The 17,373-nt window shown below is 53.7% G+C and overlaps 1 protein-coding gene across 1 annotated transcript in view; it reads right to left on the reverse strand.

Moving 5' to 3' along the window:
* Positions 1-382: 382 nt before the first annotated feature.
* The window catches only part of LOC138493159 (lysozyme C-3-like), a 138,272-nt gene continuing 121,281 nt past the window's right edge, over positions 383-17,373 (reverse strand). Inside the window, exon 4 of the mRNA XM_069620344.1 lies at positions 383-947. Within this exon, the coding sequence (XP_069476445.1) occupies positions 878-947 (70 nt within the window). The 3' untranslated portion in view covers positions 383-877. The remainder of the gene's footprint in view (positions 948-17,373) is intronic.

Genomic DNA, 17,373 nt, shown 5'->3' on the forward strand with positions numbered 1-17,373 from the left:
TAAATAAGTAGGACCTAATAAACAAAATGTTCCACAATGGGGTATAGAAGTGTGTAATGTTTCATTTCATCGAACTCTAGATGTTCATTATAAATTAGGTTTGCCTTTTATCAGAGTTATGCAATCCCTTTTGTTTGTTGATAAGGGGCATTGTTAGGAGCGGGCGGGGGGCATTGTTTTGAGGGAGAAATTGTGTCCATGTCCTATGCCCCCGAAAAAAACCTTAGACAGCCCTGCACACACACGCGCACACACATTGCGCATGCACACCTGCACAGATGCATAGTTCAATGGGTGATACAAAAAATCTACAATGGCCCAAAGGTTCTACGTATTAAAATAAAGAACCTCACGCCCACCAAATAAAACACATGAAACAAAGTTTCCAGCAAATTCCAGGTGCTTTTATTTGAGCAAAGGAAGGGGAAGTCAGCTGGAAAGAGGCCAGAGGCACTGTAGATGCTGGAATTAAACGGTCATGCTTCATACCGTGTGTGGTGCTGTTGTCATTCTACCTTGTTCTTAATTCAACAGGCACCATCTATTACCAGTCCTGTTGTGATATGATGTGGCATACGTAACGTGCCTATGCAGAAGTGTTTCAAGGCGCAATGAGGCAAGGAAGGGGAAACAGATGGAGGACCGATAGATCTTACTGGCCAAGTGCAGTGGAGGGCTGAGGGCAAAAGAGCCAGAGGAAAGGGGAGGAGACACAGTGCTGTCATGGGATCAAAACAATAACAAGAAGTGCGGCCAGCATGCGCCAGGTGCAAGGGTAAGTGCAGACAGCAGGTGTCCAAATGTGCAGGTTGGGGGACTGTAGGGTTACAGATACAGACCCAAGTGCAAGTGTTAGTTCCAATTGGTCAGATAGTCACTAGCTCAAAGTGCAATTTTCAAGGTAACTGCTCAAGTCCTTGTCCTTGCAGTATTTCTTCCATGGGTCCCTAAAATGAAAGATAGAAACTTGATTATTGTATTGCAAAGCAAAGGAGGATGTTTAACCATTCTTCATCAATGCATTGATGTATCCATGCATTGGGTATTTTATGGCACCAAGCAAGCACTGTTAGCAGATACAATATTAGGGGTATCGACAGAAAGAGCAAACACTGTTTGGTTTTCAACCCAGCTTGGGGCTACCGATTGCAAGATATGATAAAGAAGTTTATAGGTAACGATCGCCAAGAGCAGGTCTTCAACCGTGGAGAAGAAAGCTTATCTTGCACATCAAGGCACGGGGCAAGACATCAACTATAGCTGTGAACAGAGCTGCAAGATGGCAGAGGCAGTGTGCCACCTTTAAAAATACATAAAACAAAGATGGCTCCTTTTTTGGACAATCAAATTATATTTAGGGCTAACAGAAACAGCGAAGTCAGCAATATACACGTGTAAACAGTCTCAAGGTGTACTATTATCATATAATTTACAATGGAAATAGTGGATCCTAAATTGACAACCAGGTTGCGTAATCTGCTTCAAGACATGCTCTGGAAATGTGATCCCTCATTTATGACATAAACAGAAGACGAGAGAAATAACAGCATGATGGTATTACAGACGCGCCAGGGCCTTTGCAAGTGTGAGGGCATTTGAACCTGACTTGAAATGTTGCATGATATCACACAAAATGGAAATGAAACAGATGTTGTACCTATTGAAAATGGCACAGTTGGGTATACATGACACAGACTCATGTTGAAGCACTGTTAGGGTTAAGGCTGATTATGATATGATATGATATGGCATTTGTAACGCGCCTATGCACAAGTGTTTCAAGGCACGACGAGGCAAGGGAGGGGGGACAGAGGGAAGACGGACAAGGATCCTACTTGGCCAGGTGTTATGCACATGTATGCATCGATTGTCCACACATGTTTCCATCATGGAATGACATACTTCAAACAATTAACACAGTAAGATGTCATACAACCAACCCCCTAAATATATTTTGTCACAGTGAATGTAAGATAAAACAGAAAGTAAATAAAAATGAACACACAAGATTGTAAAGAGAGAAACGACAGGAAAACATATTATTATGATACATTTTCAAATATAACATCTCCGAATACAGATATCCTTGATCTTCTGACAATAGATTGGATCTCGTAGAGTTGAAAGGAAACGGAAGACATCTTTAAGGACGCATGCAATGACGTCTTAGAATTGTATGTATTAGAAAAGTCATTGAATAACTTAAGATGACTGTTAAACTTACCAGTTGATATTCACTCGTTTCTTTAGACTTACATCACTATATGGTACCAGCCTATTGCCCTTCCTTTGGATAATTCTTTACATATACTTACAAGGATAAATTGCAATACAGTTGAAGTGCAGTTATAAGCTCTTTTACTCAATTTAACAGATCGGCTGTTCACATATGGAAGTCTTCATTAAACTATTTTGGATCCAACGTCAGACCTCCCGGAGTCTTCTCAATGTCATAAATTACTCTATCCTTGTCCAGCATAAGCAGGCAGTGTGCTAGCAACCTGTCACACTTCTCTCCCCTCTCATAATATGCACATCTGGTATGGAATAAAGTATATTCAGCCCTCTCAGAAAGCATTTTATCTAAATCGTATTTAATTTGCCTCAGGACTCTCTTCCTGTGCTCATCCAGTTATATCATAAGGTTAATGAAGGGTTCCGTACATTCTATGGGAAACTCTATGAGTCAGAAGGAGGAGTGATGGATAGAGCACCCAATTACTTGGACGAGCTGAACTTACTAGTGCTGTCTGACAAAGAGAAGGCATGTCTGAACAGGTATATCTCTTGTGAGGAGTTGATGAAATCAGTATACAGCCTGAATGCAGGGAGATGCCCTGGACCAGATGGCCTTCCGATGGAATTTTACCAGATTATGCCTGTCTCTGTGTTTACATTTTTGGGGGACATGTATAAGGCCTCAAATGATCATGGAGTTCTTCCTCAATCCACACATCATGCAATGGTTTTGGTAATTCTGGAGAAGGATAGGAAACTCTTGTCACCTGAGAGCTACAGGCCCATGAGCGTAATCAATACTGACAACAGAATTTTAGCCAAAACATTGGCGCAACGGCTGGAAGATATATTGCTGAGGCTGGTGCACCCCACCATTCAGGGTTCGAGAAGGGAAGGCATTCTGCTACGAGCATGCAGAAACCTCTTCAGACAATCGTGTAAGCAAATGCTCTGGATGAGGGTGCTGTGGTTCTCTCTCTAGATGCTGAGAAGTCTTCAACTATATGGAATGGGGCTTCACGTTTGAGGTTATGACGATGATGGATTTTAGAGATAATGGGGGTCATTCTGAGTTTGGAGGTAGCCATGGTGCTACCTCCAAACCATAGCCTGGTCCGGTCTGGCTGAATGGGGACTTACTGGGTCATTCCGACCTTGGAGGACCCGGTAAATCCCCATTCAGTAAACCATTCCCCATTCCCATTTGAGCCCCCTTTGGTAAGGGTTTACCGGCACCGGCATCCTAACCAGTGCCTGTTAACCCTTACCGCCCAACTCGGAATGAGGGCCAATGTCTTATGTTGGGGTAAATTGTTATACACCAACCCTATAGCAACCGTGTCAACTAATGGCCTCTGCTCAGATATTATAAAATTGGAGAAAGGAACTTGACAAGATTGTCCCCATCACCCTTACTATTAGCGCTGGCAATGGAACCTCTGACAACCGCTATAAGGAGTGATGAGGGCATTGTTGGAGTCAACTATGGAAGTTTCTGTCAACAATTGTGGCTGTATGCTGATGACCTGCTTCTGGTTCTGAGAGACCTAGGGCCTCATTACGACCCAGGTGGAGGACCATGGTGCTACTAGCACCATGGGCCATGCCGGTGTCCGCCATGGCGGAATGGGGGATTACCACCCCATTCCGAGGTTGGTGGGGCGGTAATTCCCCATGCTGCCATGTCCCTTCCCCAATCCCATTTTTGCCTGATAGGGCTCAATGGGAATGGGGAAGGCGCTAATAACGGTAGCGCAAATTGCAGTACCATTATTAGCACCAAAGTCCCTTTGCGGGTCCCTACTTTAACGGCTGGAAAAACCAGCCTTTAAGGTCGGGTCCCGCCAAGGGACCTCGTAATCAGGCGTTAAGGGTTTAACGGTGCTGACACCTTTTACGATGCCGTTAAACCCATAACGCCAGGGTCGTAATGAGGCCCCTGGACAAGTCTTTGGCAGCTTTCATGACCCAGATTGAGAGCTTCACGCACTTGTCGGGTTATACAGTTAATTGGTCCAAATTCAAGGCTATGCCAGCATTAAAACTGTGCATGAAGGCAGATTTGATCGCATTGGGTTTCCATTGGCGTCGACAACATATCAAATAATTGGGCAAATGCCTGACTTGCTTTGTGGAGAAGATTTTAGCTGAAAACATGACAATGATGATATTGAACTTGAGATTGGTTCTGGAGAGATGGAAGCTACTCAACTTGTCATTGTTGGGGAAGATTAACGCCTTGAAGATGTACAGCACATCTAAGGTTAATTATGTTCTCAGCATGATTCCTCTGTTCCCTGCACAGCATATGTGAAAAAGCCTAGACAAGTGCTTACAGAGCTTTATATGGGACTATAAACTGTTTTGCATCAGTCCATGGAAGATACAATTACCAACCGACAAGGGAGGACTGAATATATCTGAATTTTCAGCATATCAGTACCTTTTCTAAAGGAGAATCTGGATCAATGGGCATGTGAAGAAGCTACTAAGAATGGCCCACTGACGCCAAAGGCTAGGTATCCTGTCAACATTTTTTTCCCATACTCCCTCACAATTGACAGAATGAATGAGAGTGGCTTGGAAGAAGATATCTCTTTGCTGGGTGGCGACCCCTACCACCAGTTAGACTCCCCCATCTGGTTTAACCTTGCCATCACAGAAGGGAATAAGATGTTGTTTTGGCCAGAGTCATTTTTAGGGGGTGAAAGGTGGATTGTGAACCTCTTGGTAATGGGAGCTGGCTCCCTTCAAACCAAGTGAAAGGAGAGAAGGATTTACCTAACTGTACATATAGTAATTATCGTGTTCTTAAACGAAGGATCTCCACCATGAGAGGATTGGTGAAAGTTAACTTGGACAATATTATCTTGATAATAGATACCAAAGGCCACCAGTCATCAAAATTGGACAACCTCATCTTGTACACTAAACACAGTAAAATGACATTGCCAGATGCATGGTCACAGAGGTTGGTTGAGGATACGTCAAAGACACGTTGGGCAAGTATTTGAAGGAACATTACTCTGTCCTCCTTAGGTTTGTGTGAAAAATCAAGGCAGATTAACATTCTGCATAGCTTTCATTTGACCCCATACATGTGGTCTTGCAGATTAAGATTCATGTTAGGGATGCACACATAGGTGCAGGACTCTGGAACATATATTGTGAGGGTGTAACAGGGTGAGGTTCTTTTTCGGTGAGTTGATTAAGATCTTCAACCAGGTTCTGAGGGTATCATTGGATTACGACTTTGAAAGATTCATATTTGGTAAAGACACCGTAAAAGATGAGCCATCTTATTCATAGAAGAAGTGGTTGCTGAGGGCGGCCTTGATGGCTAAGAAGCTAATATTACACAACTGGAAAGTAATCACCAACCTAAGGTGGATGAGTGAGTGGAAGAGATGCGTAAGCTTTCGCTCAGTGAGAGGGTTATATATGGCATTCAAAATAAAACTAAACTATTCAATGAAATTTGGGGGATATATTTGGACTTGTATTCATGTGATAAAAAAAAGCTCACATTGCGAGTTCTGGTTGTGGTCAAGAATAAGAGTGGGAGGGGGTTGGAGGGGATTGGTTTGGTGTTATAGTTGCTTTGTACATTACTATGACTTCTTGGTGTATGTTGATAAAATGCTTTGATGTAAATAAATAAAATAAAAACATTCAAACAAAAATATGTAAGTCTTTCATATATATTTTCGTATTTGGCTCAAGATTATCTATTTGTTTTTGCCTGTTCTTTTTTCCCACTTTTTTTTATTTTACTGTGTGCAGTGTCTGACAAAAATCGACTAGCACCAGTATTTTTGTGTGTAGTTGTCCTATGTTTCAAGGATGTGAAAACCAATGCACACACAAAGGGACACAAATTTGTTTAGGGAATATAACAAAAATTGCTCTGAGAAACAAAACTGACTGGTGCTAAGACTGTACAAACCTTCCTGCAGCAAACCTGAATACCCCACATTTTTGGGGATTCATCAAGGTCAAACCACAAAACAAACATATCGGAAAATGTGTCCGCAGTTTGTCCACATGGCTTAAAGGGAAAGCACTTTTTATTGAAGCAGCAATTCCATTTGTCCCTGCTACTTCACTGAACGGCCGCACTGCGAGCATTCTGCTCTTGTAGCCTAGAGCCCGCACAAAGCTGCCAGAGCGGGGAGGAGCCTCAGCGTGTCACGTGTTGGATCACATGACTGGGAAGGAAGGATATCTTCCCGACACGGACGCCTGAGCATTTGTTATTTTGTACTGCCGGTGACGAGCTGTGCATTTCAGAAAGCACTTTTTATTGAAGCAGCAATTCCATTTGGCCCTGCTACTTCACTGAATGGCCACACTGCGAGCATTCTGCTCTTGCCGCCTAGAGCCTGCACACAGCTGCCAGAGTGGGGAGGAGCCTCAGCGTGTCACGTGTTGGATCACGTGACTGGGAAGGAAGGAAGGATATCTTCCCGACACAGACACCCTCGCGGTTTGGCTGTTTCGCGTGGGCGGCGGGTGCGGATTGCCAGAATACAGTAAGCTCTATTCCTTAGCTACTGAGTAACCCGGATATCGCTGCCCACATTTTTCAATTTCATGCCCTGGACTTTAACCTTCATTCTGGCTTTCCTGCAATCCCATTGACATCTACTCCCTGCTTGCTGTGTATACCAGTTTCTGAAAAATCAGCTTTTTACTGTCTACTTTTCCTCATACCAGAGACTGTGGGGCCTGCATATTAGTATTGCAGACCCTTTGATCTGGTAGTACCATCTATTTCTCAACGTCTCAGGCACCTAATTATTCAACCTTGAGCTTGTTCATATCTATACTCAAACCTATTCCAGAGACTGCGGGGCGCACATTTTCTGCTCTAGTACGAGCCCTTTGATCTGGTGCTATCATTTACGCTTGTTATTAGAGACTGCTTTAAGGTTTACTTAACAAGCTCCTTACTAAGGTGCTGTTTGGCTGTTCGCGGCTTGCGTTCAGCCGCAGCGCCTATTTTTACAAATATTTTTTTATTATTTTTTTTTTGCTGCCCAAGTGTATGTTACTTCTTCGCGCCTCGATTTTCCTTTTGTAGACTTACAGGGTAATTCATAGAATTTCGCAGAAAAGTGTTGCAAGCGGCTGGCGCAGAGTGTCCGCGTGCGATTGTCTGCGCCAGGCACGTGCGCTAAAACCGATTTCCGCGCACAGCGTATTCATGGATTTTAGGCTCCCAAACCAGCCGTGGCGCAGAGTATCGCAGCGACCCTGCAGCAGCGCCAGTAACGCCCCCAAGAACGCCCTCGCGCAAGGAAAAGCCATCAAAATCGCTAAATCATCGCAAAGGGCTGCGCTAACCCTGGACCAGTTTACAGGGCTGCCAAACAAGGAACGCAAAGTGGGTAACGTTCATATCAGGGGTACGCGGGAAGTTTTACACGCGATTAGCCAGGGTACGTGTATTACAGGGGTACGCGGGAAGTTTAACACGCGATTGGCCAGGGTACGTGTATTAGAGGGGTACGCGTGAAGTTTTACACGCGATTAGCCAGGGCACGTGTATTACAGGGGTACGCGGGAATTATCACACGCGATTTGGCTGGGTAGGTGTATTACAGGGGTACACGGGAAGTTTTACACGCGATTTGGCTGGGTACGTGTATTACAGGGGTGCGCTGGAATTATCACACGCGATTTGGCCAGGTACGTGTATTACAGGGGTGCGCGGGAATTATCACACGCGATTTGGCTGGGTACGTGTATTACAGGGGTGCGCGGGAATTATCACACGCGATTTGGCTGGGTACGTGTATTACAGGGGTGCGTGGGAAGTTACACACGCGATTAGGCTGGGTGGGTCCTCACAGGTGTTCCCTGTACACCCTCCACGGCCCCTGCAGGCAGCCCACAAAACAGGGGACTACCCTGCACACCTGCTCATGTCCCCCTGCACCCCCCTCCAGCCACCAGGGGCACCCTCCACCAGGCCCCCACCCATGTCTACCACCACCCCCACCCCCCAGCCACCAGGGCCACCCTCCACCAGGCCCCCACCCATGTCTACCACCACCCCCACCCCCCAGCCACCAGGGGCACCCTCCACCAGGCCCCCACTCATGTCACCCACCACCCCCACACCCCAGCAGTGCAGGGTCACCCTCCACCAGGCCCCCACTCATGTCTCCCACCACCCCCAAGCCACCAGGGGCACCCTCCACCAGGCCCCCACTCATGTCTCCCACCACCCCCAAACCCCAGCAGTGCAGGGTCACCCTCCACCAGGCCCCCACTCATGTCTCCCACCACCCCCACCCCCCAGCCACCAGGGGCACCCTCCACCAGGCCCCCACTCATGTCTCCCACCACCCCCAAACCCCAGCAGTGCAGGGTCACCCTCCACCAGGCCCCCACTCATGTCACCCACCACCCCCACCCCCCAGCCACCAGGGGCACCCTCCACCAGGCCCCCACTCATGTCTCCCACCACCCCCACCCCCCAGCCACCAGGGTCAGCCTCCACCAGGCCCCCACTCATGTCTCCCACCACCCCCACCCCCCAGCCACCAGGGGCACCCTCCACCAGGCCCCCACTCATGTCTCCCACCACCCCCAAACCCCAGCAGTGCAGGGTCACCCTCCACCAGGCCCCCACTCATGTCACCCACCACCCCCACCCCCCAGCCACCAGGGGCACCCTCCACCAGGCCCCCACTCATGTCTCCCACCACCCCCACCCCCCAGCCACCAGGGTCACCCTCCACCAGGCCCCCACTCATGTCTCCCACCACTCCCACACCCAAGCAGTGCAGGGTCACCCTCCACCAGGCCCCCACTCATGTCACCCACCACCCCCACACCCCAGCAGTGCAGGGTCACCCTCCACCAGGCCCCCACTCATGTCACCCACCACCCCCACCCCCCAGCCACCAGGGGCACCCTCCACCAGGCCCCCACTCATGTCTCCCACCACCCCCAAACCCCAGCAGTGCAGGGTCACCCTCCACCAGGCCCCCACCATGTCTCCCACCACCCCCACCCCCCAGCCACCAGGGGCACCCTCCACCAGGCCCCCACTCATGTCTCCCACCACCCCCAAACCCCAGCAGTGCAGGGTCACCCTCCACCAGGCCCCCACTCATGTCACCCACCACCCCCACCCCCCAGCCACCAGGGGCACCCTTCACCAGGCCCCCACTCATGTCTCCCACCACCCCCACCCCCCAGCCACCAGGGTCAGCCTCCACCAGGCCCCCACTCATGTCTCCCACCACCCCCACACCCCAGCAGTGCAGGGTCACCCTCCACCAGGCCCCCACTCATGTCACCCACCACCCCCACACCCCAGCAGTGCAGGGTCACCCTCCACCAGGCCCCCACTCATGTCACCCACCACCCCCACCCCCCAGCCACCAGGGGCACCCTCCACCAGGCCCCCACTCATGTCTACCACCACCCCCACCCCCCAGCCACCAGAGTCAGCCTCCACCAGGCCCCCACTCATGTCTCCCACCACCCCCACACCCCAGCAGTGCAGGGTCACCCTCCACCAGGCCCCCACTCATGTCACCCACCACCCCCACCCCCCAGCCACCAGGGGCACCCTCCACCAGGCCCCCACTCATGTCTCCCACCATCCCAAACCCCAGCAGTGCAGGGTCACCCTCCACCAGGCCCCCACTCATGTCTCCCACCACCCCCACCCCCCAGCCACCAGGGGCACCCTCCACCAGGCCCCCACTCATGTCTCCCACCACCCCCAAACCCCAGCAGTGCAGGGTCACCCTCCACCAGGCCCCCACTCATGTCTCCCACCACCCCCACCCCCCAGCCACCAGGGGCACCCTCCACCAGGCCCCCACTCATGTCTCCCACCACCCCCAAACCCCAGCAGTGCAGGGTCACCCTCCACCAGGCCCCCACTCATGTCTCCCACCACCCCCACCCCCCAGCCACCAGGGGCACCCTCCACCAGGCCCCCACTCATGTCTCCCACCACCCCCAAACCCCAGCAGTGCAGGGTCACCCTCCACCAGGCCCCCACTCATGTCTCCCACCACCCCCACCCCCCAGCCACCAGGGGCACCCTCCACCAGGCCCCCACTCATGTCTCCCACCACCCCCACCCCCCAGCCACCAGGGTCAGCCTCCACCAGGCCCCCACTCATGTCTCCCACCACCCCCACCCCCCAGCCACCAGGGGCACCCTCCACCAGGCCCCCAACCATGTCTACCACCACCCCCACCCCCCAGCCACCAGGGTCACCCTCCACCAGGCCCCCACCCATGTCTACCACCACCCCCACCCCCCAGCCACCAGGGTCACCCTCCACCAGGCCCCCACTCATGTCTCCCACCACCCCCACCCCCCAGCCACCAGGGGCACCCTCCACCAGGCCCCCACTCATGTCTCCCACCACCCCCAAACCCCAGCAGTGCAGGGTCACCCTCCACCAGGCCCCCACTCATGTCTCGCACCACCCCCACCCCCCAGCCACCAGGGGCACCCTCCACCAGGCCCCTACTCATGTCTCCCACCACCCCCACCCCCCAGCCACCAGGGTCAGCCTCCACCAGGCCCCCACTCATGTCTCCCACCACCCCCACCCCCCAGCCACCAGGGGCACCCTCCACCAGGCCCCAACCCATGTCTACCACCACCCCCACCCCCCAGCCACCAGGGTCACCCTCCACCAGGCCCCCACCCATGTCTACCACCACCCCCACCCTCCAGCCACCAGGGTCACCCTCCACCAGGCCCCCACTCATGTCTCCCACCACCCCCACCCCCCAGCCACCAGGGGCACCCTCCACCAGGCCCCCACCCATGTCTACCACCACCCCCACACCCCAGCAGTGCAGGGTCACCATCCACCAGGCCCCCACTCATGTCACCCACCACCCCCACCCCCCAGCCACCAGGGGCACCCTCCACCAGGCCCCCACTCATGTCTCCCACCACCGCCACACCCCAGCCACCAGGGGCACCCTCCACCAGGCCCCCACTCATGTCTCCCACCACCCCCACACCCCAGCCACCAGGGGCAGCCTCCACCAGGCCCCCACCCATGTCTCCCACCACCCCCACCCCCCCAGCCACCAGGGGCACCCTCCACCAGGCCCCCACTCATGTCTCCCACCACCCCCAAACCCCAGCAGTGCAGGGTCACCCTCCACCAGGCCCCCACTCATGTCTCCCACCACCCCCACCCCCCAGCCACCAGGGGCACCCTCCACCAGGCCCCCACTCATGTCTCCCACCACCCCCAAACCCCAGCAGTGCAGGGTCACCCTCCACCAGGCCCCCACTCATGTCACCCACCACCCCCACCCCCCAGCCACCAGGGGCACCCTCCACCAGGCCCCCACTCATGTCTCCCACCACCCCCACACCCCAGCCACCAGGGTCAGCCTCCACCAGGCCCCCACTCATGTCTCCCACCACCCCCACCCCCCAGCCACCAGGGGCACCCTCCACCAGGCCCCCACTCATGTCTCCCACCACCCCCAAACCCCAGCAGTGCAGGGTCACCCTCCACCAGACCCCCACTCATGTCACCCACCACCCCCACCCCCCAGCCACCAGGGGCACCCTCCACCAGGCCCCCACTCATGTCTCCCACCACCCCCACCCCCTAGCCACCAGGGTCACCCTCCACCAGGCCCCCACTCATGTCTCCCACCACCCCCACACCCCAGCAGTGCAGGGTCACCCTCCACCAGGCCCCCACTCATGTCACCCACCACCCCCACACCCCAGCAGTGCAGGGTCACCCTCCACCAGGCCCCCACTCATGTCACCCACCACCCCCACCCCCCAGCCACCAGGGGCACCCTCCACCAGGCCCCCACTCATGTCTCCCACCACCCCCAAACCCCAGCAGTGCAGGGTCACCCTCCACCAGGCCCCCACTCATGTCTCCCACCACCCCCCCCCCCAGCCACCAGGGGCAGCCTCCACCAGGCCCCCACTCATGTCTCCCACCACCCCCACCCCCCAGCAGTGCAGGGGCATCCTCCACCAGGCCCCCACCCATGTCTCCCACCACCCCCACCCCCCAGCAGTGCAGGGGCAGCCCCCACCAGGCCCCCACTCATGTCCCCTATCACCCCCACCCCCCAGTCACCAGGGGCAGCCCCCACCAGGCCCCCACTCATGTCCCCTATCACCCCCACCCCCCCAGTCACCAGGGGCAGCCCCCACCAGGCCCCCACTCATGTCCCCTATCACCCCCACCCCCCAGCAGTGCAGGGGCAGCAGGCAGTCAGGCAGCAGCAGGTGGGAGCGTGCTCGGGCTCTGGGGGGCAGTAGTTCGGCCTTCCGGGCAGGAGCGTGGTATTCCGTGTGCGTACGCGTGGCCAGCTTGGTACGGAGTGATTTTGCACGTGAAAATCCTGCACGTCAGCGTGAAAACTGAGGAAAGGCCCTCAGCGCGTAAGCGCGTCTGTGACGTGACCCGCACAGGTGTTTCCCACACAGCACGTGATGACAGAGCACACGTGGAAAGACTGCACGTCAGAGTGTAATCGCGTGTGATTGGTGGAAATGGCCCTACACGCAGAAGTGACAAAGCGTGTGATTGGTGGAAATGGCCCTACACGCAGAAGTGACAAAGCGTGTGATTGGTGGAAATGGCCCTACACGCAGAAGTGACAAAGCGTGTAATTGGTGGAAATGGCCCTACACGCAGAAGTGACAAAGCATGTAATAGGTGGAAATGGCCCTAGCGCGTACACGCCGCGTAAGTGACGCTGGACGTGTGGGCCTGTATAAAAGGTACGTGTAGAACACGTTTTCCTTGTACGTGCTTTTCGTGGAGATCGAGTGGGTGAATTCTGTACTTCTTGTCGTTTCACACGCGATTTACTTCACGGCGTTTCAAGTTCGTATTCCCTGTTACCTCTGACAGCTTTTTCTCTTTTTTCTCTTTTACTGGTTTACCTGGGCCTGTTCCCTCAAACAGTGTTCCCTTCTACTGTTGTCCTGTCTCCTCAGACAGCAGACAAATCTTCTTTTGGCGGGGGTGTTGCCAACCAAACGTGCTCCTTTTACACGCTCGTTTACCAGGCAGACGGTGAGTCACGCACGTATCTAACATCTGTGCTTGCCCCGTGTGTAGCCTACCCCTTCAGAGGTCATTCTAGGCTGCGTGTGACACGCATACGTTCATTCTTGTGTTTCTGGGTGCCACAGCGTAGTGCAGGTTTTTCTTTCTGCACACGTGGTCTAGGAGGGGTTGCGTGCACGTCATCTCCCTTTTTTGGGCCTCCTGTGCGTTGCGTGACCCGTCATCTTTCCCCAGGGGTTACATTCAGCCTTGCTAGAGCACTAGGGTACAATTACCATCTGGTACCCAACCCCTTTGACCCCCAATTGCCCAGGACAATAGTCTACATTCACTCCCATACGCACATTAACATCAGTGCCATGGCTGGGAGGCGAGGATTCCGTAAGGGTGGCAAAGGTGGGAGAGCCACAAGTGGTGGCCGTGGTGGATCCGGTAGGGGACGTGGTCGTAACTTGCAGGGTGAGCCTGTCCCCCCATGTGTGGAGGACCAGTCACGGGCACCCATAATCCCCCCCCCCCTCCCATTGAGGCTGATGTGGCTGACACCATCCATGCTCAGCCCTTGTTGGACCAGCCCATTGTGGCACCAGACCTGGCTGACTCCATGGCTGACTTCCAGGTAAGCAGGGCTATGACACGTGCGCTGGTGCACGTTGATGCCATCATGCCACGTGGATCTGGGGCAGCAAGGTCATCTGCTGCACCAAGGAGGCAGGGCGGAGAGGCTGCAGGGGCAGCTGCGGCTCCATTCACAACAGCCCTCACACACCCAGCCAGGACAGTGTCGGTCCTAGTCCATGCTGCTGACATTCCCCCTGACACCATCACACTAGAGCCAATGCCTGCACCAACTCCCATGCTGAGTGTGCAATCCCACACTCCTGATACAGAGTCCACCAGGGCTCCTGCCCCTAGTGTCCAGAGCGGCGCAGGACACTCAGGATCACCACCACCTTCCAAGCGGAAGAGGAAGAGTGCTGGTCCGGCACAGGCTGATGTCCCAGACACGGCTACACAGTCCGGCCCGTCCAGGAAGCCCAGCTTCACGGATGACGAACTGAATGCACTTGTCGAGTATGTGTCCGGACATGACAACGAGATGGTCATTGTTGCAGGATCCAAGACCACACCTGCACAACGCCAGGCACACTGGCAGACCGTTGCGGACATCGTAAGTGCCCTTGGAATCGTGAGGCGCACAGCCAATGATTGCTATAAGCGCTGGAATGACCTAAAGCGCAGGGCAAAGAGTAAGCTGGCCTCAAGTCATGCCGCAACTCTAGTGACTGGAGGTGGGTCTCCAGTAGTAGACATGGAACTCACTCCACATGAGTCAGTCGCTGGGACCTACGTCACGGAGGAACAGATCCAAGGCGTGGGAGATCTGGCTGATTACGAGGCATTGTCCGGTGAGTGCACATGCATGTGTGTGTCATCCATGTGCATGGTGTGTGTGTGAGGGCTTCTGTTCGGGTGCCAGGTGAGAGTGTGTGCGCCTGAGTCGTATGGGTCAGCCATGTGCTTCATGCAATCCTTCCTGCGCAGCTGCATTTGGCCATAGCAGTATCCCTTCTGCCAACAGTAGACATCTAGCACAACTGCACGCCAGTTGCCCTTGAAGTGTCACCTTGCCACAACATATTTGCTTCTTTTTCACTGTTCATTCAGTCAGTTTGTTTGCATTCCACCACTTTCACTAGGCATGTCGCTGTCCACTAGTCACATGTCTGACATGGGTATGGTAAAGTGGAGTGACTTTGTTACCTGGATATCATTTGTACACACATGTCCCTGTGCAATTTGACCATTTCAGACTGGCAGCTCCAGGTGAAAAATCTGACCTGTTAGAATTAGAAAAGCAATTACATGCGGGAACTGGACTGAATGAATAGGTGCTGCCCTCCTCTCCATCTTCACTCAATAGCAATGGTACATGCCATCTGTGTGATGGCATGTGTGTTTCACCTGCCAATCACAGGAAAATGTGTGATGCCACTGCCAGGCAGCATGCAGAAAATGTGTTCATCTTCCATCTTGGTGTCATCAGTGTGTGCCATTTGCCTGCACTTCATACGCAGTGAGGGTGCATGCATGGGAGGGTTTTAGTCATGTGGGACATGTGTCAATCAAGTACTGGTTCTCTTGCTTCTCAGCCCTCAATGTGTGCCATGGTGCTAATGCCTGTTTCCATTTCTTTGTTTTCATGTCTTTGCAGGGGAAGACGCACCTGATACTGCTGGGGTTGTGGAGATGGTGCAGACCCAGGAGGGGTCCGAGGGCCGACCAACCACCAGTGAGGGACGTGGTGTGGTGGTGGGGGAGAACCCACAAGTGCTGCAGGTCGTGCTCTCAAGGGGTGTCTCTGGCTGCACCTCCCCCGAGCTGTACTCAGGTGTTGATTCGGATGAGACCTACGTGCCGTCGCAGGTGAGTGTTACAGGGAGGGATTCTGTTCTGTCTCACCCACCTGCACCAGGGTCAGAACCCTCCATGGGGATGTCAGTGTTGGCAGCTACGCCTTCGGTGGTTACGGATGCAGGGTCACACTCCGCGACATCTGATCCTATTCCTGGGCCAGCAGATCAGAGGGGGAATGCAGTCCTGCAGCCTCAGGCAGTGCCGGCACAGCAAGGCGCAGTTCGCCTTGCCCCAGACAGGTGTGGTGCCCGCCGACGTGGTGGCCGTACGCCACCCGGCAATACCGCATGGGAGCAATCCATTTACGGTATGGCTACCCAACAGGCTGCATCATCCGAGATGATGGCTCAGGCCATGGATAGGGTGGCCACTTCCATTGTCCCCCCAGAAAGGCTGATGGAGCGACTAGAGCAGGCAACCGACTCCATCTGCCAGTCACACAGGGAGGACATGTTGGGGTCCAACAGGGACAGGCGGGCGGCACTGGAGACTCTGCAGGAGGCCATCTCCATTGAGTCCCAGGGCCACAGGGAAGCCCTGAGGCAGGAGCTCCTTCACCTCAGGACGACTCTTGTTGAGCTTGAGGCTTCAACACACCAAAGGACAGAACAGCAGCTGGAGGGTCTCACCCGTACGCTCTCAGCTGAGATGCAGGCAATGAGGGCGGAGGTCCGGGCATCCCGTGAGTTGTTGCATGGGGACCTCCGCACACTCATCCTCCAGAACCAGACCTACCACACCCGCATGCTTGCAGCCATGGAGGAGCAGACTAGGGCCTTGCGTGGGCTGCCTCCCATAGTGCAACCACCTCCGGATGCAGCTGCACAGGGTGATAATAGCGACAGCAGTGATACTCCCACAATAGGGTAGCCGTGTGGGCCATGAGCCCATGGAGGTGTTTTATCTTCCCAGGATCCACGCAGGTGGGTTCTGGTGTGCATCCTGTCCTCGGACCTCCTGGGTGGCCTCCCCAACCCCCCCGGGCCCATCAATGGCCATTTTTGATTGTTTCTTATTTTTATTTTTATTTTGATTTCTTTTATTCCCAATTTTTTTGGGACGATCTGTTGGCTTCCGTGGTTCCTGTGGGCATACGCTGCATTGTGGCTGGGCACATGCAGGCTTGTAATGTATTTGGTTCAGATGCTTGGGTTTGAGTCACACACACCCCTCCTGCTTCCCGTTTCCATGGGCTTGCAAAGGGTGTGCCCAAGTGACAGTGAATTACACAGTGACGTTGGACTCCCATGAGCTGTGTGGGCAGTCTGTAGTCAATACTGTGTATACATTCCTAGTGCATATTGCTGTTGTGTTGTACACTGCATGTTGCATTGATGTGAACTCTTCTTCTGTGTCTACCTCCCAATTTGCAGGTCCCTTCCTCATGTCCACACAAGGACCTCTAGTCTGGAGATGGGGTCCATGTTGGCAGCAGTGCACCTACAACTCTACATGGCGACAACACTGCACAGTTGGTAGTGGCGGGAGTGCAGGCATTTCCAGGTGGTGAGACTACTAATATGTAACATTTGTGATGTCATGTTAATGGTACTACGTGCTCAAGTATGTTGTTGGTCCGGCATTGCTGTGAGCATTTCAGGTGTTGCAGGTTTCTAACAGTGCCACTGTACATAGTGAGACTGATGTCATGTTGTGGGGATTA

This window comes from Ambystoma mexicanum, chromosome 10 (genome assembly GCF_040938575.1).
Source record: "Ambystoma mexicanum isolate Mex_15411 chromosome 10, UKY_AmexF1_1, whole genome shotgun sequence".
NCBI classification, from domain to species: Eukaryota; Metazoa; Chordata; class Amphibia; order Caudata; family Ambystomatidae; genus Ambystoma; species Ambystoma mexicanum.